Here is a 23,129-nt window from a genome sequence, read left to right on the forward strand (position 1 = left end):
AACTGCGCTTCCTGCAAGGAGGTTCAGGGCGTTGTTGTACCTGGGAGTGAGCCATCCTAGCCCTCCCAGTCAGCTAACTAAACGTTAGGAAGCAAACCATTGGATTTTAACCAATTTGTGTTCCTGAATGAGAAGAACTGGGAACTTACCTTGAAAGAAAAACAAAACCAGAAATGCTTCCTTGTATTTTTAGTGCTTGCCTACTTTTTCTTTTTTCTGTTAACTTTTCTCTGATGTTCAAGATAAGAAACTTACTTAATGTATACTCATTAGATTTAAACGCTAAGCCAAGAGTCCACAGAAATGCCTTTGCAATTGAAATGTAATTTGCAGCAAGGAGAATGCTCTCACTTTAAGCAGTATTGATTATTTATATGAAGCACCTAATCAGAAATTTTAAAAATGACATGGCATTACTTAGTTTATGAACACCTCATACATATTTTGAACATGAAGCACTTGTGATAACTACTCCAAATGAGATTCATGGACTCAGAATTGTTTGCTAAGTGATAAGATCGAACATTTCAATTGATAAAGGAAATTACAGGCAGCTTGAGAATGAAAAGAGGAAGAAGTAACAGACTATAAGTCATAACAGCTCTCAAGAAAATGATTAAGAATTTACAGGCTAAATGTTGGCTAACTATGCTTGTTCAGTAGGAAAATGGCAAACATCAAATTAAAATTTGCAATAGGACTTCAACCCCCACATTAGGCTGGGGTGGCTGCTAGCAGTTTTTTTTCTGCCATCGTTAGGCACTAGATACAGTTATAGGAAATGCTCTGCCAGGAGGGAGGGGAGAGCCAGCCAAACCGCTGCTGATGACCATGCCTTTTTCCTTGGTAAGAAAGGAGACGAGCAGGAGCCACTCGTTTGCTCTTTGTAGTTAGAAAAGTAACTTCTCCCCTCTACCTTCTTCTTCCTTTCTACTTGTTCTACTGTTCTTTTTCTGTATCCTGATGCTTGAAGCTCTGAGAACTAATTTGGCATTTGACTTGTGATTAGGGATAGGGAAAGAGTTGGTCTTTTCTGTGTGCAGGCAGCCTGTATTATAGCTAGCTGTCAGTCAGAGGATCATGTCCACGTTTAGCTACTGTCTACCAGGGAAGACACAGAGCAAGTGCAGAGATCTAGGAGAGATCTTGGACTTCAAGAAAACCAAAAACTAAAAACCTCACCCCTACAATTGGAAGTGACTAAGTGAAAGAGTAGGGAATTTTTTCAACCTAAAGATTAAGATGACAAATTCTCTGAAGTTACAAGGAGTTACGAGTTTACAATATGGAAGTGGAGTTTCAGATTTGATGAGAGAAATTTCTTTTTTAAGACTAAGAAACTGAAGCACAGAAATGCAGTGTCTTTGGATTCTTCATCAATGCCAATCTTTAAGAATAAATTAGATAAAAATTTCTTGGAAGTACATAGCTAGGCATAGCTGAGCCTGCTTTGGGGCAGGAGAATAGGCTATATAACTTGAAGGAATCCCTTCTTCCCTTACTTTTTTTACTATGTTACAACTCTAATGTTGATTTTGTTGTCATTGTTCTGTTCGGCCCAAGTGAGGGGAAGGACAGTGGGGTGTTCTTCTACTTTGCTTTGCTTTATTCTTTAACAAAACAATGAAATGTTCTCTCTGTGTCTTAAAGGAGTCATGTTTCTAAACAAACTTTAACAGAGGTTTGGTATCTGTCAGCAGAAGTAATCTAATATCAAAGGATAACTTTACAGAGAGAGTTATGAAAACACATATTTGCTCAAACACATAGAGAAAGTTTTGAAATGCATGCTGCTGAACAGGTTATATATTGTATCGAGATGTTGACGGTTTGAAAGGAGACCATTAGTATTCCCAAAGACCGTCTTTCTCCCAAATGGATAGTGATATTTATGAGGCAATGAGAGTAAAGATGCTTTCTTCCCAATATGTCTGTTTGCCAGTAAGTGAGTTTTAGTGCGAACTTAACTGCTCTGACGTTGGCAGCTACATCTGTCTATCCATATACTGTACCAGCTATGGTCATCTTGGCGCTATGTGGGAAGATGTATGAGTGGGCTAGCAAAAAGCTTATATTTTATGATAATGAAGTGTAACAGCTTGGGAAAATGCCTTTCTGTGGAGTTTTCTGGACTGAAAACAAGCCAGGCACATCAAAGGAACTAAATCCGTGACAAGGGGTTTGAAAAATAGGTCTGGGCACACAGAGGAACAAGAACCTGGCAACATGGAAGGGAATGAAAGTCTAACGGATACTGTCCAAAAAAAAAAAAAAAAAAAAAAAGTTTGGGAATGGACACCTCTTTCTAGCATTCAGTTACTGCTTTACTGAATGCTTTCTCTTAGAGGGGTTTCAGAATTGATGTTTTCTGTCAACCATTCCTCCTACACAGCTGCTACTTTCTCTCTATTTATTTCTCTTTTTAATGAATCTCTTTGAAAATACCTTTTGAGAATTAGACTGGCTTGTATAGTTTGTCACCTTCAAGAGAATAAAATCTTTTCATGTGTCAGGAAAAATAATAAAGGATGAAGGCTTGGAGGTTGGAAGCTGGTATCTTTTTCTTATTTGTTGTTTTCTTAGGAGGCTTCAAAAACAGAGCAGACATAAGTGGGCAAGGAAACTGGTAGGAAGAGGTCCAGAAGCAGCAAACTACACTTCTTGAGAAGGTAGCTCTAGTAAAATAATCAGAGTTTTGGTCAAGGAGTTGAATTTAGTATCATTTTTGGGTTGTGCCCACAGTATTTTTGTCTGTGAAAGTAGAAATAAGAAGTGATGCTTGAACTGAAAATGCTCAAACAGTAGCAGTGCAATGAGGGAGACATCTAAATATGCGTCCCTCCTCAAAATTAAGCATTAAATATATATATATTCCACAGGACTTGGGTTTAAACCTCTGTTTCATTTGTTTGTGCTAGTTCTGGGAAAATGGATAAAAAGAGAACTTGAAAAACAGGTTAGAAAACTGACTTGCTCTGTTATTTGCAGTAGTTCTGACTATGGAGAAGCAAACAGGAAAACTATGTCTTTATTAATCAAATATATTTTAATGAGTATCTATTTACATCTACAAGCCTTTCTCTTGTCAGCGATGTATAATCTTTAGTGTGTTTGTGCTTATGTGTAAGGGCATTGTACTTAATCAGTTAAGGCAACATGATTCAAACCCACTCTTCTGGGATTTTAAAAACTGTTTTTCTTTAAATATTCTCATTGCTTCTTTTCTTTTCCCCTCAAAATTGCACCTTATTCTTTTCATCCAATAGTTTTTAATTCATATCCATTCCATTATAAAAGTACTTTAAGCAGCTTTCCAGAAATATTTTAGATTTTTTTGGCAGTGCTTATTAGCAATAATTTCTCCAGCAGGTCCCTTTTTTCTATCTCGCATCAGCAATAATTTTTAATACCTAGCTGTTACTGGGCACTTGGCCCAAAACTTCTTTTGGTTGCTTTTAGTGACCTGAATTTCAAATCTGAAGGCAGTAGAAGCTGTGGGGCTCAGAAGCTATGAAAAACGAAGACAAAATTAGCTAGCTTGAACATAGTCGTCTTAGGTTTTCATTTGCAAAAAGAATTCAATTTTGTCTTCAAAAAACACTGCAATGACTTGTCTTTCTGACTACCATCCATTTTGTAGTGTGAGTTCCAGGCAAGGCACCAGCAGAGCTGTCAATACTCCCCTGCCCTTTCTAGGTCGCTGACAGCCCAGTAACTTGTGATTTTTCAGTCCCTCTCTAATGGATTCGTACACAGTTAATTACGAAGGGCCATTTTCCTGGGCTGCAGCCAGAGTGTAAAGCTTTCTGAACACCACATTTCTGTATGTATCTGAACTTTTTGCTCCCAAAAGGTGAGGACTGTGAAGTTTACTGTTCATCTGCAGAGCAGATGGTAACAGTGCCAATTTCTATAGGACCAACTTACATGAACCCTGACATGGAGGATCAGTCCTTTGGAAGGAAAGGTTAATTAAATGACTCATGCTTTTGAATTCTACTTTTTCTAACGATAGCGCTGATTTAGTCTCACTGCAAATTTGAATAAAGCCAACTTGCTTGCAGCAGCACTTACTGTGTATCTCCATTGTCTTTCAGAAGTCTAAAAGTCAGACTCTGCAATTCAGCTAGACCTATTTTATTCTATTTTCTAGTGAAAAGTAGCCTTCAAGTTTGAAATAATCACACTGCATAAGGCAACTTTGGGCCAGCAGAGATACTAGAGAGGCATGTCTTGTGTCAGCAAAACACTTTGTCTGTAGTAGGAGTTAAGGAGAGAATACAGTTAAAACCTTTTTAAGTATAATTTTTGGCTTGAAAATGGAGAAGCAAAGCATAGTAGATTTGTGTTCAGTTGCATTTACTTACACAATATGATAATATTTTGGAGAGAGAAGACCAAACTGGCTACTCCCTACAATTCGTTTTTTATTTAAACACAATGCTGGTTCACAGCGGTTAAGGCTTCTGACAGACGTATTATTGTCAATTAAGTTTCCAGTGAAAAGCCTTCGAAAGACCTATGGTAGGCTCACAATGCACTTTCATGGGATTGGGAGTATGGGGACACAGCTGAGTAATCTGACTGTTTTCCTTATGGAAATTTTGGGAAGATTTTGCTCTGACATCAAGAAATGAAAGCAAGTTTCTAAACCATAAGTTTTGGTAAAAGTCATAAGCCATCATAGCCTGCTTGTTTCTAGAGGGAGCTCTAGCGGGAGCTCAGTCTTATGAGAGGTGATGGCTCATCTTGTGATGGCTGTAAGACGTTTTTGTCTTGCGCTGCATTTCCCCTTACCTGCTGAGAATTCCTATCTCCCTTGTACTGAGGGGACTCACCTGTTTGTGTAATTGCCACTGTTTGCAGCGGAGCACAATAACATAGCCTAAGTCAGTGCCTATTTATTGTGTGATGATTCAACAGTTACTTCATAAACAGCTGAAAAGTCTCTGCAGTGGGAAAAAGAAATTTTCAGAGACAGGTAGAGAGCGAGTGAGCCAGAGAGGAGAATTTCCCAGGATAAGCTTTTCCTCACTGATGAGTGAAGTCCTTGAGTAATCTTATAATCTTGGTGTCAGTGCTGCTACTGTGAGGCTGTGAATTATGAATACTCAGTAAACCAATGTCTTGCACTTCTCCACTCCAAATCAGTCCCTGATATTTGGGGGGTTTTTTCCAATTAATTCAAGATAGCAGATTTTTAAGAGCAGAATAGAATACAGTGAGCCTATGAATGAGACCAGATGCTTTTCCTAAATTAATTCATGTACAAATTTGGGATAACAGTTTCTTCAAGAAGGAAAAAAAAATGGTGTCCTATAGTTCTGGCTTGAGGAAACGAAGAATATCTAGAAAACAGAAAAACACCAACATTTTCAAAATGAAACATTACAAAATTTTTGTTCTGAAGATAATTGAAATGAACTTTTTGTTTATTTTCATTACTGCTTTGAAACAGATAAAAATGGGTACAAAATATTTAATATTTAATTTAAAAATATTTAATACTCACACATACCGGAGGTCTAAGATTACACATTATGTAAAAGAACCTACTGTAAATAATTTACTGATCATCGAGACAATAATCGTCTACATTTGGCTGTGAATACAATTTGCGTACCTTCAACCTGAATAATCATAAGAAAAAAAATAATCTTTGGGATTTGAACAAACTGCTTTATTACAAAACTTTGTAAAAGTTCCTTGTTGGCTTTTAGGAAATGTTTTGGGTTTTTTTTTTTCTCTTATTCTTTAAAAATTAAATGCTAAAAATTAAGGGGTTTTTGTTTCAAGACTACTTGAAGTCCCTACAGCCATACCTCTTGTTCTTAAGTTTCCAAACAGCTGTTACAATAGAAGGACTAGAAAAGTCAAGAGCTGAATTACAGTTTGGGGTTGGATAATGAAGTCCTAATCCTGAATTTAATAAGTATTGTATTTCTGTATTGGGATACGCTGTTCTCCAGTCTAAATAACTTCTAGTATTTCAGAAGTTTCAAACAAAAGTATTTACAACTTCTTTGTAGGGTAGAGAGGGATGTAAAATATCAGCCGACCATCTTCCTTTCTCTGGCATAATAGCCACTATCCTGAAAGGGGCACTAGCCTCAGAGTAGTGAAATAACAGCGCTATATGGTGTACAGTTCTCTTTTCAGAAAAAGGAAACTTGGAGTTTCATGAGTACAGTTAATATGTCGTGGGGAAAAATAACTTCTAAATATTTTGACTTGTAAGTAGAATGCTATATCTACCATATTTGCTTCTCTTGCATTGCCTCTTCATAATCTCTTTTGCAAATGTGATTTGGTTTGTGTGAATACTGATTAAATGCAGATTTTGATATAGTACTAAGTTTTGTATAATCAAAGCATGATTTTAACAAGTAGAAATAGTTTACAAAGGTCAGATGACGCAATCAGGCACAGAATCAGCCTAATCTGAGTTTGATGATCACAGTGCAAGGACTGAATCCTTGAATAATCCAACATGCATTTTGAGAGTTCTCAAAAGGTTGAAATTCACAACTTGTAAAAAATTGATAAAATATAGTTTTGAGAGAGAAAAAGGGTAAATCAAGTAAATGAATTGTTATCACAATGTTTGTATATGGCTGTTCCATTCATAATGCCACCACAGAATTTATTTAATGATGTGAATGTAAGGAATCGCTACCAGATAACATGCACCCTTTCTTCCTCAGCTGCCTCAGTGAGCAAGCGGCTGGGTGGGCCTTTAGGTGCCGGCTGGGGTTGAAGCACAGCGAAGAGCAGTCTGCTAATGCTCGACACTGGGGAGTTAGAAAAAGGGTTGCGAATTTCTATATTCCTAATAATAAATCAGATTGCCGTCTCTCCTAAGAACTTCTAGATATATACGGTCTTCTAGTTTGGTTCAAATTAGCCCACGATAAACTTAAGATGTCTTGGACTGTTAGAGAGTGCTCTGTGCACAGGATGATGATTCAGGATACTACTTCAGCCAGAGACCTTGGAGGAGAAAGCCATGTAGAGTCAGAGCACTCTATATTTAGCACTGTTAAATTACAATACAATGGAGCAATGGTTATGACCTGCTGACATTTTGTTCAAGAGAAAACTGGAAACAAATATATCTGCAGTGTTAGAAACTGACGTCTAAACCTTCAGGGAGCTGTGGAAGTGTAAAGAGAGAGAAAGACGTAAAACAAAACCACAGTATGATCTTGGGGTCTTTGGAACTATCGCTGTCAAAATAATACTTCATACTTCTGCAAAAGGAAGCAGAATCTGAGACAGTGGTGAGTAATGTGAGCTTTCCTCCCAGTTGTAGGAGGTTATCACCCCAAACAGATGAATACCATAGTGCAACATCTTTCCTAAATCCCAGTGGAAGAAATAGGAGGAAACGTTCCATCCAGTCTCAGGCAACAGCTATGGTATGTTAGGAAAAGACAGCCATGGGATCCAGAAGAATCAAAGCAAATGGTCTTGCCATCTCTCAACACCCCTAGGGTTTTTTGACACCCATACTGTAAAGTGGAAAAGCAACCAACAAGACCTACAACTAGGAAACGAAATAGTTAAAATCCCTGTAGACAAACAGAAAATGTTGGCTTGAGACAGCTCACCTTTTATACTGCGTGGCCACAGTATGCAACTGCTAATGTACCACTACATCTTCCAAGATTCAAGGTGATTTTGAGTAGAAAACAGATCAGGGATTTTGGCTGGTGATATAACCTGATCTGTTTTTTACTATTAGTGAGACTTAATACGATTCCATTCTGATCTAGGGTACCTGCGGGATTGAAGTATGCTATCAGCAGGTCTGGTGAGAATGTAACTTGGGGTGGAAGTGGGAACACTTGGGTTTCCATGCACTGTGGCAGACCACTGTTATGGTCTAACATATGTGGGAGCTCCTCATAGTTTTTAAGTGTGTTAGTTGAGGTATGAGGCTGTGTTATCACATTGCCTTTAAAATACTTCCTCTCCAGATTTGCACATTCAGACATGGGGTGTCCTAACACGCCTTTATCCACAATAAAGTTTTGTTTATCCCGCGTCCTCACTCCCAGGAACTTTATTAGAGCTCTGTATAGCTTCAAGATACCAAGAAAAGGGAAATGAACTTGCACTGCCTAATTGATATCATTGTGAATAATTTTAGGACTCGCACTGTGTCATTCTTTACTCCATGAGTAGTCCCAGGGAAAATTACAAGCGCTGCAGAATCTGTTAAACACTCATTTATTCAGGAGCATTTGCAGAAAATATTAACTGCTTCTCCGTGAGGGATAACAAGATTTTTCACATATTTTTAATTAAACTGAAAACTTCCATGTTTGCGCGAAAGGCTGGTTTGCTTGCTTGCTTGGTTGCGTACTCTTTTTGCTCCTTTTAATTATTTCTATTTCTTATGCAAGAATCCTCTTCACACCTTCTCTTTGCTCTCTCTGAGCAGTTTGTTGTTTTTCACAGTTTGATCTTCACTGACATCTTTCTTTGCTGTGTTTTTGGTGCATAAAGAGCAAAACATACATTTTGGTCTCAATGACTTTCATTTTAGATTAGGAAAACTGAAATACAAAGTGAGAACAAATATAAAATCTTCATGAGAGAGAAAGCAAAGAATCTGTAAGATCTGCAGTTTAAAAACCTCTGTAAAACCTTTCATCTTTAATCCTCTTATAACGCTGTCACTGGCTGACAGGCAGGTGGAGAGATTTTTCATTTTATGGCGTAGAAAGGACAGATTTGTGATTAAGGCATAGATTGGGTCTCAAAGGATTCTAGTTCACTTTACATCTTTTGATGTAAACTTTGTATGGGTGTCAGTTTAGGCTTCACATTGCCTGTATCTTTTCTTTCTTTTCCTCTTCTCTGTAATGATAGCATTCCTCTGTCTGCTTAGATGTCGTAATACCAAAATGCTGTCTTTTGCACTGGAACTGTTGGCTTTGCTATAATCTGAAATTTAGGCCCGATAAATGTTATACAATAACTCCAGTTCAAGGGTGCAGTTGTGCATATGACTCATCCCTTTGGAAAGTCAGACTAAGAGCATGCTCTGTGTATGTCTCTACACTCACCTGAACTGATGCTGAAGAAGGAAAACATACAGTATTTTTCAGAGAAATTAAATGTACCAAACAGTGCATCTATTAGCAATATGAAATCTGCATAGTAGAAACATTAAGCAAATTTCTCTTCAGTGATGTGAGAAGTATGGGGACATGTTTATATTTCAGTGTGTTGCTAACTCTGAACTATAAGCACAAATGAATATTCATCTTTTTGATGCTACACCGACAACAGTGGATATTTCAAGGGCAAATTCAGTAGAATTTGAAATGCATATCAACACTTTAAAACACGCTTACTGGAAGCTATTATTTTTTACTCATGTTATCTGACATAAAGGCAATTTATTTTGATGTTGTTCACGTTTAGTTGTTGCGGCTTTATATCCCATCTGACTTTTATGCTGTTCAACTCATCGTGAAACCAGGTTCCTTTTCAGCTGAGTAACATGCCTTGTTTTATTTTAGCCTAATTTTTGTGCATAGGGATGCTATGCGAGCACTCGCATGGTATTCAGTCTTCTAGACTTACAGTACCAGTCAAGTGAAGATTTCTGCACCGGTAAAAAAAGTGAGTTTGTGATGGTTTGGCAAAACAAAACATGATGGAGCCCTGCTTTCCTGGGGATGGCCGAGCGCCTGCCTGCCCGTGGGAAGGAGGGAATGGATTCCATGCTTGGCTTTGCTTGCGTATGCAGCTTCTGCTTTACCTATGGAACTGTCTTTATCTCAGCCCACGGGTTTTCTCCCTGTTACCCTTCCGATTCTCTCCCACATCCCATGGCAGGGGAGTGAGCGAGCGGCTGGGGGGGGCTTTGGTGCCGGCTGGCGTTAAACCATGACACCTGTACCAGTTAATTCAAGGTACAATTTGTGTTATTAGCTGAGCGTGATTGCTTAGAGGAGGATTCTGGTTTTAGCTATTGTTTCTTGAAACAGAAAAATCTTAATTTTATATAACAATATTAATCAATCATTAGGGAATAATTATGGGGTCATAGAGACTAAACCCTGGGATTTTCACTGCCCATGTGTATGTTGTTCTGACATGCAAGATCGTACTTTCTTGCTAGCAGCTAAAAATTCAGATCGTTATTTTTATAAGACAATAAATAAGCTGAAAGAGTCTGGACATAGGCTATAGGTTGCTATAGATTTTGTTAACGTGAGGTAAAGGGGCTTTTTAGATTCAAAAGAGCAGAAGTAATGCAGTGTATATATAGTCATCCCACAACCTGTAAAAAAAAACCAAACCAAAAATCACTCGAGACAAGTAGGGCTGCTGCTGTCTTGATGTGACATTCATAGTGCTTCCCTCCTTAATGGGGATAGGCAGTTTGCTAGACAGTTTGAAAATGCAAAGCAATGCTTCACCTACTCTCAGAACATATCCAGGTAGCACGATGTTTCACAAAGACTATTTGGGTAATGTTTATGAAACTCATAAAACGGAACACTTTCTTGTTTTCAAAAATGTTTTCAAAATATGTAGTATGATAAAACCGAAGATCACTTAAGAAGATTGTATACCCAAATGGTATTTTTAATGTTAAGAAGTAGAGCAAACACTTTAAAGGTATGAGTGAGACACACCCTAATGAATATTGTTGCCTTTTTAGACACCTTAATATTTAGCTTTATATAAGGAAATGTGGCAAACAGAGAATGTATCATTGAACTGATAATTTTTTAATTCTGAATGTACCTGTCCAACAGTCTGAGAAGAGGAAAGAATACTCGTTAACTTATAAAGAACCTTGTAACTGTCTCCTATGTTTCTGTTGTTATGCTAATCTATCTCAGTTGCCATCTATATATCTCTGTGAGCTTGGGCGTAGTCAGCAAAATCCCTGACAAAATGCAAGACGTCACAGCAAACAGCTGTTTCTGTTGTTCCGGGGGCCATTTTTGCTCACGCAGGTTACAGTATTCTTCTGCAGTTGGGTGCTTGCGTGGTAGATGGCATCAGGGATTGCTCTGGAACCTCTAAGCTCAGATAGATGGGGGGTGGGATCTTAGGCTAATTACAAAAAGGGGCATGTAGCAGAAAGGGACCAGGCCCTTTATCAGTTTAAAGGCCATTTTCCACCCCAGTTTTGCAACATATGACAATGAAATGTTTTTGGTGTTTTCTCTATAAAAGCTCTGGAGAAAATGTGAAAATATGAATTCTGAAGTTTGCATAGCTGACTAAGTGATAACTCTCCAAGTTACATGGTTTTTTGTGTTCTGACTTCTCTCCTTAAGTTTTGATTGTCTAGGCATACTAAGGAACAGGTAAAATGATTCTTCTTAAAAAAATTAAATTTAAGGAAGGCTTTAGAGAGAAGATTGGTGTCTCTGAACAAGATAAAACTAAATAAGTGATTTACAGAGCTAAGTACAGATACTAACTTATCTTCAAGTGGGAATGTATTCATTGACATCTGTGACATAACTCTCCAATGGTTCTGATTTTTGAATAGCAATATATTTCAAATGATGGGAAAAGAGGATTGTGAACTTTAAGTGTATTAACTCTTAAAACGTGGCTAGTGAGTTTGTTAATTTATGCATTCTGTTATTTTAGTGTATTTTCAGAGATATAGTTCTTTCGCCTGCTTTCTTTTTACTTTCATTTCCTATGTAATTGTTCTCATTTTCTTCTTAAGTAAAGAACTTCTTTGGAAAGGATACTGTTCCTCATAACTGATGATAATTGCTGAGCATCTTTAGAAACTGGCTGTTGCCGTTTAGAATAAAATGTATTCTGTTCTACTATAGCATGAATGATTTTGATTAGTATTTTGCCTACTACCTATGAATTAAACAGAGCTTTAAAAGTTAATTAGATTTTTGTTACTAAAATTGAAAAACTGGTACTTTCACTTTCTGTTTCAAAATGTTCACTGAACACATATTCTAGGCAACATCAGAATGTCAGTCCATTTATTGGAACTGTGACAAATTATTCGGACAGGGTAGAATTATTTACTTGTACTAGTACTCAAAATGATGTAAGGTTCTACTGTACTTGCTCATAGGATTGGTCATAATAGTCTTATTCTACCAGATTAGTTTCCTAAATTACTAGCTGCTTAATTTTCTAAGATTTTTAGTATGACAAATAAACAACAGGAACTATGCTGCCAATACTTTTCTCTTTCTTTACCTAGAATAGTTGATTGCAGAGTTAATTTAAATTTTTTCTATCTTAAAAGTTCCCCAAATACCACTTTTCAGTTCTGTGCAATTTTTTTTTTCCAGACAGGGTAAAATAAGGGCATCTTTGAAAGGAGCATCTTCTCACATGGTGCTCTTCCTTTGCACCACATATGAATTCAAGTGCACTGAGGGCTAGCTCCTTCTGTGCCTAGGTGCCAGGAAGAGTGGGAGGGAGGGTAGAAGGAGCAATGACATAATACTTAGCATTTATTTGGCAAAATCCTCAGAAGAATTTTTACAATTATCTCAAATGTGCAAGGGGTGTGAACTTCAACCTGTTTACATAATCAAAGCCTGTGTGCCTGCGTTAACTGCTCAGCATTATTGGTTGTTCCTCTTTGTACAGGTAGGAAAACTAAACTCTGGAGACTAAATTATGTGCTCGCACAATGAGCTTGTATTCAGTTCGTCCCCTAGGAAATTTTAGCATAGTGTATCTTATTTCAGGTTTGGGATGAATTTTAAGACTTCTCAGAAAGTTCAGTGTTTTATCCATAAACTCCCTGTAAAGGACAAAATCACACACAAAAAAAAAAGGGGGATCAAATGATTCTCAAATTTCAGAGACCTTGAGCAGAGCTAAACACTTAAATTTTACTGGGCAGGCATCCTGTATTTCTGTTCACTTCACCATAGCTCTAAAATAAGTAATTACCAAGAAGATGTAGGCTACCATTTACACTTTGGCAATTTTTGGTCCCAACTGATTCCATTACTAAAAGAAGTGGCCAGATGCTAAACAAGAGGGGTGTAGATCAATTACCAAAAGTTTATGGTTCTTAAAATTATGTGTAGAAACGAACGTTAGTTTAAGAATGACTATTACTAGATAATATCACTGAATCATTAATAAATTCTCCTGTTTATCGTTGATGCTGTATCATTTTAATCATACTACTTTTTCCACGTTATGCTTTTACATGCTGCCCAGAACTTGTGTCACTGCATTGGTTTAGGAACACTGGGCCAGCAAACGTGAGTGAGAAGAAGCCAGGAGCGCTCAAGTAATAATTCAGTAAGGCAATGGGCAGGATATGCTAGTGGAGCACACAGCTGCTGACACAAGCTGCAGCACACTTAATGAGAGTCATGTTTCCATGATCTAAATTCCTTCATGGGTGGGTGAGAAGGCTCTTTAGAGGATTTTGGAAGAAAGCTATGATTTTGGTTAAAAGAATCTCACACATTTTCTGAGAGTTCTGTTCAGTCCTACTCTTGGATATATTTGGGACTTGGGTTTGTTTCTTTGCACACAAGTGATAGGGTATGAGGTCAACGACAGCTGGAAGGAGGAACTGCTCTACCTTTTCTTTAAAGTGAATGCTCCAAAGGCAGAAAAGGCTTCCAATGCCTAAAAATGTTATTTTATTAAAACACAGACGAATGTACTAGAACAAGATGGGTCTTCAAACAGAGAAAGTTCTGATCGACTGTGGCAGATCATACAGAGTAGTTTGAAACAAATCTCTCCATGCATATTAGGAGTTTGCAAGGTGGTTTCTCTGACACAGTTTTGCTTTCTACTGTACAGATTTTGGATAGCTTTGTGATTTGAGGTCATGCGTTTCCCCACATAGCATTCTCTCAGGGAAACGGCCTGTTTTGGTGGTTTGGACCTGTCTGTCCAAATGCTCCGCAGAACCTAGAGGGGAGCAGAACAAATAGACAGTCACGCTCCCTGCCGCTCGCTCACCTTTGTAGCAAAGTCTAACTTAGGATGTTTCTACAGTAAATTTAAAAGTAAACAAATTATTCTGACAAATCAAAATTAGAGGTGTACTTTATATTCTTTGTAGTTTGTTTCAATACAGATTTTTTTTTTCTTTTTGCTGTGGTATTTTTGCAAAATAACCTGTAGAAGTAAAGGAGGAAAAACACTTTTATAACTAAATGACCATTTCTTAAGCTGCTCTTGCAGTATCATTTTGTTGAGTGTTTTTATTCTTTAGACTTGATAGTTCTTCTATATCCGAAGTGTTTGAGCTGAAGAACAAATGTTTTGTTTTGATTCGAACATTATAACATTTAGTAAACTACCTTCTCTCATCCTTGTGTAGTCTGTACCTGTGATTCTCTGACATTGAGGCTCTCCCAGGGGCCATCCAGGCTATGCTCAGCTAGTGTATGTCTTTCCAAAAGAGCGGCTGAAGGCTCCTAAGAAACAGCAAAACTACTGGAACCAGGGAGGGCAGCCAAAAAATGCTCTTGAAGTCTTGTTTGGGGTTTGAAGGAATTAGTGACAGCTGTTTCAGTGTGACCAGTCTTTGCTTTCCAGAAATATTCAAGGAGCTTCAGCATCTGTAGACAGCATCCTCAGGTGCTTGAAACCAGCAGGAGTGCTGCTCTAAGAGGAGGGTATGGCTTTGGTGAGATTTATGCCACACCTAGATGTTGTCAGGGTTTGCAGATTGTGCGAATATGGGTACTCTGGGCTATTACAAGTCAGTGTAGAGAGACTGGGTCTGAACGAGAGCCGGTATGAGCTCTCCTGAAAACAAGTAAAATAAAGGCAAGCTTGAAGGTAGCAGTAGGTCATCTTATCCCTTTTTAGCTTCCTAGTATTGAGTCAATTTAACTTTGCAACTTCACCCGTAGTTTCTTTAAAAGTGATAGTTTTCAAATTACAGTAATTTTTTAGAGTTGAAATGGCATCACAAATTTGGGTGAAGCCGTGAGGTTGGTGATTTGTGGGACAGAAGCATTATACATGCAGGAAAGATCCAGAGCTGCTAGATCAGCAGGAAAGCCATCAAATTCAGGTGAGTGTTCAGTGAGGGCAAAGGAATTGGAAAGAGCAAAAGGAAAATGCCTTTTTCTACAAGAAATCTCACTGTGGCAGCAGATTAAAGAGCACGGATATAAGTAGAACAAGAACGAGAAGGAGAAAAACCTGTGAAACCTGAATAGATTTGCGAGATTATAGAATTGCTGAAATTGTCGGTCTAGTCTTTCACTTCTAGTCTTAAGGGAAACACAGAAATGAATTCTGAGAATTTATGAATATGCATTGTTTTATCAATATAAACATGCAGACTTTTTTTTAGTAAAGGCGTGGTAAACTTACACTTTTTTTTTTTTCTTCTTTAATACAACAAAGTATCCAGCTATGCTAAATCCTCTCTAGCAGGTCTATCTGACTTTCAAGGAGTTTATAGCTTCATCTACTATTTTTATAGACATCTTGTAAATATATTAGCTGGATAGATGTCTCCGTGAGCTTGCGTCTCATTTTAGGAATGAAATGAGAAGTCTTGGTTTAGAGGGTTTTGGGGGGGGCGGGGGGGGGGGGGGAGGGTTTTGTTGGTTGGTTTGGTTTGTTTTGTTTTTTTTCTTCCTGGGAGAAAATTAAGGTTAGGCTTCTCGCAGCAAAATTACTTAATCTATAGTTAGGCTTATAGCATATACCTGAAAATCCTAAAGAGAGTGATGGCTGATTAAACCTCATCAGATATAGATTTCAATATGCCAGTATCAAAAAAGCATGTGTCCGGTGGAAAGATCAATATTTGTAATGTTTTTCATACAGGTGGAATCAAAGCTATATTAATCTTTTCTCATTTCTTATTTTCCCTTTTCTCATTTTGATAATCAATATGAATTTTATGTGAGTCCAAATGAGAAAATCTTATCCAGTCTTATCATACTGTGCTTTTTTTCCTCCCTACAAGAAAGGCCACCTTTTTTAATATATTTTTCTGAACTAATTCAACATTCTGGAATGAATTATTCAAATGCGTTTTTCCTGACTTGTAAGCAAAGCTTTTAGTTCATGTCTGTTATTCAAGATCTTTTAAAGGTCATGAACTTTCTTTTACATATTCAACAGATATGTTTTTCATTTTAAATCTTGACTTTAAAAAGAAAACCACAGTAATGTGTAGGTCGGAAGTCTAAATCTTTTCATCTACAGGATGCTTCTAAATAAGGAGGGAAAGTGCATTGGCTTTTAATTTTTATAAATGGAACAATAGATCTCTCATGGCTATAATAAACTGATTTACCTGTGAAGCTTTTCATAAGATTTAATTAAATTCTCTTTGCAAAGCAACTGAAATTTCGTTTGAAAGACAACACTTGCATTTTTAAGTGTCACTTTTTCCCCTGGGCTGTAATTAAGTTTCATTTAGATGGCTCCTTTGTATTTTCATTTTTCTTCTTGTGTTCGTACTTACTATTGGGTTCTGCCCTGGATCCTTTAGCTTAAAATAACAGGCTTTATTCTTCTAGCTGCAGAAGCCCATGAACAGACTTTATTTTTCACTAAGTCCTTATCTTCGACCTAGTATTCATTTCCAAATAACATTAACTTTCTGCCACAGCATCACCAAAATCTGGTTCTTCATCTGTGTAGATGAAGCCTGAACCCTAAACGTGCTCTGTTGCAGTTCTCTGAACTGCAGCCTTCATTATTCTGACCTTTACAATTATTGTGTTTTCTATGGATCATATTGCCTCTGAATTCCTCTTCTTAGCTTGTTGCTTTGGGCTGCCTCTTTTAGTCCATTAATGTACATAATTCTTACATAATTTAGCAAATTCTTTTGTTTGCTTCTCTCGTTCAGTTCTTGGCTGCAGGCTGGACAGAGCAGATCAGCTCAATATTAACTTTCAGCCTCTGTGTCAGAGTCATGCCTTGGTTTCATTCCTCAGCTACCAGCTTCTCCCACAAAGACTTTCTTACTTAGCCCTGCCTTTCCTCTCTAGCATGAGAAACACTTCAGGAAACCTGAAAAAGTCCTTGCTTATCCTCTTTCAAATCCCAATTTACAGCTCATCTCTACCATGAGCCTACAAAACCCAGATTTTTGTGATAAGGCAGATAATCTAAAACTATATTTTCCCAATTCTTTTTTTGGTTCCATGTAAAGTAATGCCATCTCCTAAAATTTGTGCAGTTAACAAAGCTTTTGCCTTCCTTTTGTCACATTATTCATTTGCATTGAGTATTTTATAACTATTCTTTTTCCTTTTTCTACCTGTGTTTTTAGACTGAAGGCCTTTAGGAGCATAGGAGGAAGGAGGTGCAAATATTTTGACCTCCAGTATATGCCAATATTTGCTGCTATAACTATGTCATTGAAACTGATACACATAGTATATTTGACCAGTCCATTCATGTTAGATGGATTTATGTGGCTGTGGAAAAATGTGGTAGAAATGAGTGGATTAAAAAAAAAAAAAAAATCACTCTTTGTTTTTTCCTTTTGTGTGTGTGTATATAATCTGTGCTGGAAACTGCACCTTTAGGAGCTTTAGCATTTTGTATTGTACAGAGGCTAAAATTATTCAATACTGGCTAGTTAAAATATAGTCTTTTGTGGTTGCCTAACACTGGAAGTAGGAGGAGTCACATTATCTTTTTGAATACCAGCTCTTTATTTACAAACTGGGCTTTGTAAATGTTAAAAATGTATGAAGATTTATAAATACTTTGAGGGTGTTCTTTTTTGATATGTGTGTATGACATAATTCCTGGGACAACAATGCCTTGTCTCAATCAGGACATACTCTTGGGATATAAATAGCAAGTCAATAACTGTGCCACTAGTGTATACTTGACAAAACTCTTAATGACCATCTGAACAGCCTCAGACATATCCCAGAGTGGTAATATCTATCTGCAGTGTGATGAGCTTGAAAACATTTTAGCAAGTCTGTTGCATCAGGAGTGAGTTTCTTCCCTAGAATGCAACTGGGAGAGTTAATATGTATAATGTATATATTAATATAATATTTTATATATAATACGTATGTGTGAATATGTCTATATAGATAGGTTCCTGAGCAGTTCTCTTCTGAATAATAACCCTCATCATATCCAAATACTCTTTTGCTTGCTATTTTGTTTGCTGTGGTGGCAGTCTGGCTTTACAATACAAAGGTCATCTTTTGATTCTGTGCTGAATAGCTAATATAATCTCTACTCAGAGGAACTCGATACTTTTTGTTTAGTTAGCACATGTTTCTCCATGAACTGTCCTTTTGAATCTCATCCATTTTCCCCAGGAGGGAATGACAAATCGCCAAAATAAGCGTGGCAGGGGCCAAGGTGTTGGGTAATGACTGATCAAGAGCTTATTTCCTTTACTTTATGTAGTGATAGATGGTGAGAAAAGCTCACTCAGCTCCTTAACTGCATGTGTGGCACGCTCTTCCATTTTGTGTGGTTTGTGTTGTTGAGATGGGGGTATATCAGTCTTTAATTAAACTCCTCCCTTACTGGAAGGAGAAGGCCGACTTGCACAAGTGAGGGATCTGCTTGTTCCTCATTATTGCATCAGATTCTTCAGTGTCACAGGCTTTCTATAGGCACGTGTAATCCTATGGCTGAACTGGGGTAAAGTACTTAGTGTCACCAAATCCTTAATTTCACAGACCTTGATTAAAAAAAAAAAAAAAATCTATGTATGTTGACTGAAATGCATTTGGACTAAGGGAATTAGAGGGCTGGTTTGGGCTGAGCTTCATAATGATCTATATAAAACCTATTTGGTAGCAGGGAAAAGATCCAGGCAAAAATTGAAACCTTAAAGGTATAACATCAGCCACTCTTATTAATTGCAAGGAACTAACAGAAAGCTGTGATATTACTAACCACTAAAAAAAAAAAAAAAAAATTAGCCATCTGTCTGGCACCAGCTGAAACGCATTTCCCTGTGCAAGATGATTGACACTCATTCAGGGAGTGGAGACATGCTCTACTTTAAATAGGTAAAGAAAGGTTATCTCTCTTCATTAGGATACTTCCAATTCAATGATTTTTTTTTTCCTTAAGAATAAGATAATCTTCAAAACGGTTTTAAAGATTTAGTCTCCATCCTTGAAAGCTATGTGGGTGAGCCATTTGACTACAAAATGAGACAATGCAGAGGGTTATGAGGATTATAATCACTTATATTTAGGGAGCTGATGAATCAAACTAGTCAAGCAGTCTAGTCCGTGAAGCATGCTTTTAACAAACTAATCACAAGAAAACTGGAATTGAGTGCAGCAGTTTTATTGAAAAAGTCCACAGGTGTGTGCAATTCCTTTATTAAAATGTTTTCAAATACATTGGACAAGGAGCAATCGACGATCAAGAGTTATTCCTTTTTTTATACATTTTTATTTCCAAAACTATACAAACATTGGAAAACTTTCCTTTTCCTCCATTTTAGCTATTAATAATTCTGTAATGATAAGTTATATATCTCCCTTTTCAATTTGCAAACCCACTTTCCTGGAGGTGACATTTTATATCTTTGACAATTAAAAAAAAAAAAAAAAAGGTCAGTCATATTTACATGTGCTTAAGGTTGCATAATTGAGCATCATAGAGGTTCTGAAAACCAGTGGATACAGGGTTTTCAAGATTCACCCGTGTGGGTTGAAGGTTTTAAATACACATAAACTGCATACATGTGATTTAGTAGCCAAGACACCCTTTGTTCCCTTTTATTTTCAAGGCTATCTATAAACTGTGTGCTAGCCATGGTAAAGGTTGGTTTTAGCAAAGGTACTCACCGAGTGAAAAGCAGCACTGACAACAACTATTGCTGATCGAGGATGTGAATGGGCAGAGAATTGTACGTGTATATATAATACAAAAATCTAATGTTTCAAAATGAACTTGAAGCTCTTATGTAAAAATAACGCCTAGAAGAAAAGCTATTTCCTGGACTGGATTAACGAATAAATAAAACCCACAAACACTTGTGTAAGGAAAAAAGTAGAGCTCAACATGGGAAAAGAACAATAGAAGCACATGGATTAAATTCGGAAGCTGATCTTGCAATGTATAATTACTGGAAATTCAGTTGAAATATAGCAACATTATCAATGGGAAATGAAGGCTACAACTGCAGCAGACACATACAGTATACTTTATGAGCTATTATATTGGCCATACAGATTTGTCTACATGTTATTTATCTGAATCCTTAAGGCTTCTCTAATGTGGTACATGAAAGTGCTGTCTGCTTGGATCTTCCATGCATGAGGGAAAGGGATAATTCTTCAAAAAAAAAATTGTCCACGTTTCAATTACAGTAGCACATCCAGAGACACAAAATAAAAGACAAAACCTTATGGTACCTTTTGTTTCATTTATTTTGGCCCCCAAAAGATGCATGCACTAGACTTTATGTACTACAAGGTATTGAAATATTTACAGCATTGTACATGTGCTCTTAAAGGGATGGCAAAGGGACAGGTCTATTTTTATCTTGGTGGGAGTAGAAGTTACTTTCCTAGCTTAATAATACCTATTCAAAGTGAGAGATGACTCTTCCAAAAAGAAAAGCCCACAGAGAATAAAGCTATAGCATAATTATAGCCAATGTTGACAAACTGTACAGCACTTTACCTGGGAATTCTCTTCTCTCTCACTCCAGTTTGAAATAGCAGGACCAACTACTAAGCGATGTTGCCGTGCTCCCCTTGCCCTGTCTGCTGTTTCTCTCTATTCCAGCAGGTATAGCTGTATATTACCTGTTTATATGATTTTTATTTCAAATTATTTTGGCGTGTTGAACAGACATTTATTTCACAATAACCTGATGGCGATTTTTGAACAAATGATATGATTGATATTTACTGGATTATGGCACTAAAGAATTCAGACCATTATAAAGCGCATCATAAATACTTCAAGTGGACTTAGGAAACCATCTCTCTAAGAAATTCAGTGAGTAAGGCTCATATCACTGATTTCCTTCTGCTTTTAAAGGTAAAGATATGATACCCAATACACCAGGTTAAACAAACAGAAGGCAGTTGGGAAGAAGATGCGGGCATAGGAGTCCATTTTGGCAATGCGGATATGTATTCTTCCATGCCTCCATGCTCCTGTTCGACAATCCTCAAAGCAGCAAAAAAAACTGGCACAGTCCTTGCCATCAAGACATTCGTACCCATATTCTTCATCCCTTTCTTGGAGGTGTGTAGCATTGTTCATTTGAATAGTAGCTGATCGAGGGCGGATGTCGATTGTAGGTGCCTAAGGTGGAGTGGCAAAAAAAGAAAGAGATGGCAGAAGGGAGAGACTCTGTTATTATCCCAGACCAAGAGGGAGATAGAGACTAATGGTCAACATGTGAATGATGGTTCTGCGTGGGGTACGTGGGAAATTGCTGAGGAGTTCTAATGGTAATATTACCTTGAACTTGTTAAAATCAATTGCATCATATGCTTTAGCTTTACAGGAAAGCAGCACAAATCAATATGAAGTTAACAGCTGTGGACAATTAGCTTTAAAGCCAAACTAAGTAAACATTAGAGGTTAAAGGAAACATTCAGGAATGTAACTGATGGTATTTTGAATTAAGTTGTGGTTTATATTTTACATAGCTGCTTGATATCTGAAGGCAATTTGTGTATTGCACGTGGAAGGAACTGAAATAATCAATTGGAAATGCAGGATTTTAATATAGGGCTGGTTCATGTTGAGACAGGAACAAATATGTATACAGGAAAAAAGGCAAAAACTGGGTCTTTTGCATAAGGTTAGGAGAATCTCTGTAAGACTCTCCAATTGTTTGAATATATGCAGTTCACCATCTAGTAATGTTCACCAACTAGAAGGTTCAACATGTTCTAAATTTTATATAGTAGCTGTACCATATGTATACGCATATATATTTGGGATGAATTGAGCAAATTAAGCATTTAAAACACATTTGAGCACTTGGCGAACACTAGGATGACAGGCACTGAAATTTCCTGCTGACAGTTATTAGGGTAAAATAACAACAATTCTATTCCATAAGTATGTAAATTTCTTGGCTTTTATTTTATGTGTTTTCTTTTTTTCCCTGGGGTTTGTTTTTTTTGTTTGTTTGGTTTTTTGTTTTGTTTTTGTTTGTTTATGAAATCTCTGCATTTCTGAATGAAGATAAGGTTTAGATGTGGAACATAGCTAGGTATATTTGCTAATTTGCTAAGAGTGTGTTGATCCAGTGACAGCGTTAAAAATATATATGCATCTGAAACCCTTTCAAAACTCTGACTTTTTTGCCTAAGAAACAGCATTTGAGTAATTCATGATGATGATGATTAATTTTGCTCAGGTCAACATCGAAACAGATTTGGTTTTATAATTTGGAGTGAAATCACAAATGTTCAAAAGACAGTGTCAGAGTTGAGTTCTAAAAGGGCACATTGCAGGTTTCGGGTGTAGCTGGTTCTATTGGATCCCATGGCAAATTGAGAAAGAGAGGAGCAGAAACGTAATATTAAACTCTCTTAATTCATGTGATCCAATAATGTTGGTCACTCTTGAACTTAGTTAAGTTCAGAAGCATAGTGAATCAGTATTTGGGCTGCTGAATCAACTCTACAAATTGTTTAGAAATATGTAACCATTCTACTTAATCCAGAAGTTACATTGAGTAGAATGCTTAGATGTCTCATTAAAAAAAAAAAAAAACACCAAAAAAAACCCCCAACAAAACACCACTCTCGTATAAGCTCTAATAGTTAAATTCAGCAGTCGCATGCAGTGAATTTCCATTCCAAAAAACATTATACCTTGAAGGAAAACATCCGAAGAAGCTTTCATTTTGTAGACAGAAAAGAGAATCAGAGGGTTTTGTTTTAAATTAAAGAAAGGAAGGAAAGAAAGAGACAAAAATAATGTAAATTAAAAATATGTTTCTAAAACATAGTCAAAAAGAACTAAATTTATAGAAAAGTTGGGATAATAGCAATTTAAACAAGTATCTGTAATATAAAACCCACACATTTTTGACTTGTCACTGTCCCATAACTACATCTGGGCCGAAGACATAAGATATTGAACTCCATTGAGATCTTTTCATATTCCCAGGGGATCCCAATCTTTTATGTTGAACTATTTTGAAAGAGACTATTCACAGTTTATAA

The 23,129-nt window shown here is 37.0% G+C and overlaps 1 protein-coding gene across 2 annotated transcripts in view; it reads right to left on the reverse strand.

The window, feature by feature from the left end:
- Nucleotides 1-19,260: 19,260 nt before the first annotated feature.
- GABRG2 (gamma-aminobutyric acid type A receptor subunit gamma2) overlaps nucleotides 19,261-23,129 on the reverse strand; it is a 70,248-nt gene continuing 66,379 nt past the window's right edge. Inside the window, exons 9-10 of one of the 2 annotated variants that reach the window (XM_087760136.1) lie at nucleotides 22,776-22,799; nucleotides 19,261-21,246 (exon numbers count right to left, since the gene is read on the reverse strand). In XM_087760136.1, the coding sequence (XP_087616262.1) occupies nucleotides 20,971-21,246; nucleotides 22,776-22,799 (300 nt within the window). In that variant the 3' untranslated portion in view covers nucleotides 19,261-20,970. The remainder of the gene's footprint in view (nucleotides 21,247-22,775; nucleotides 22,800-23,129) is intronic. The other variant, XM_087760137.1, reaches the window with a different exon arrangement.

The sequence above is a fragment of the Nipponia nippon genome, unplaced genomic scaffold (genome assembly GCF_047370975.1).
Source record: "Nipponia nippon isolate SJK-2023a ecotype South Korea unplaced genomic scaffold, ASM4737097v1 scaffold_21, whole genome shotgun sequence".
NCBI lineage: Eukaryota > Metazoa > Chordata > Aves > Pelecaniformes > Threskiornithidae > Nipponia > Nipponia nippon.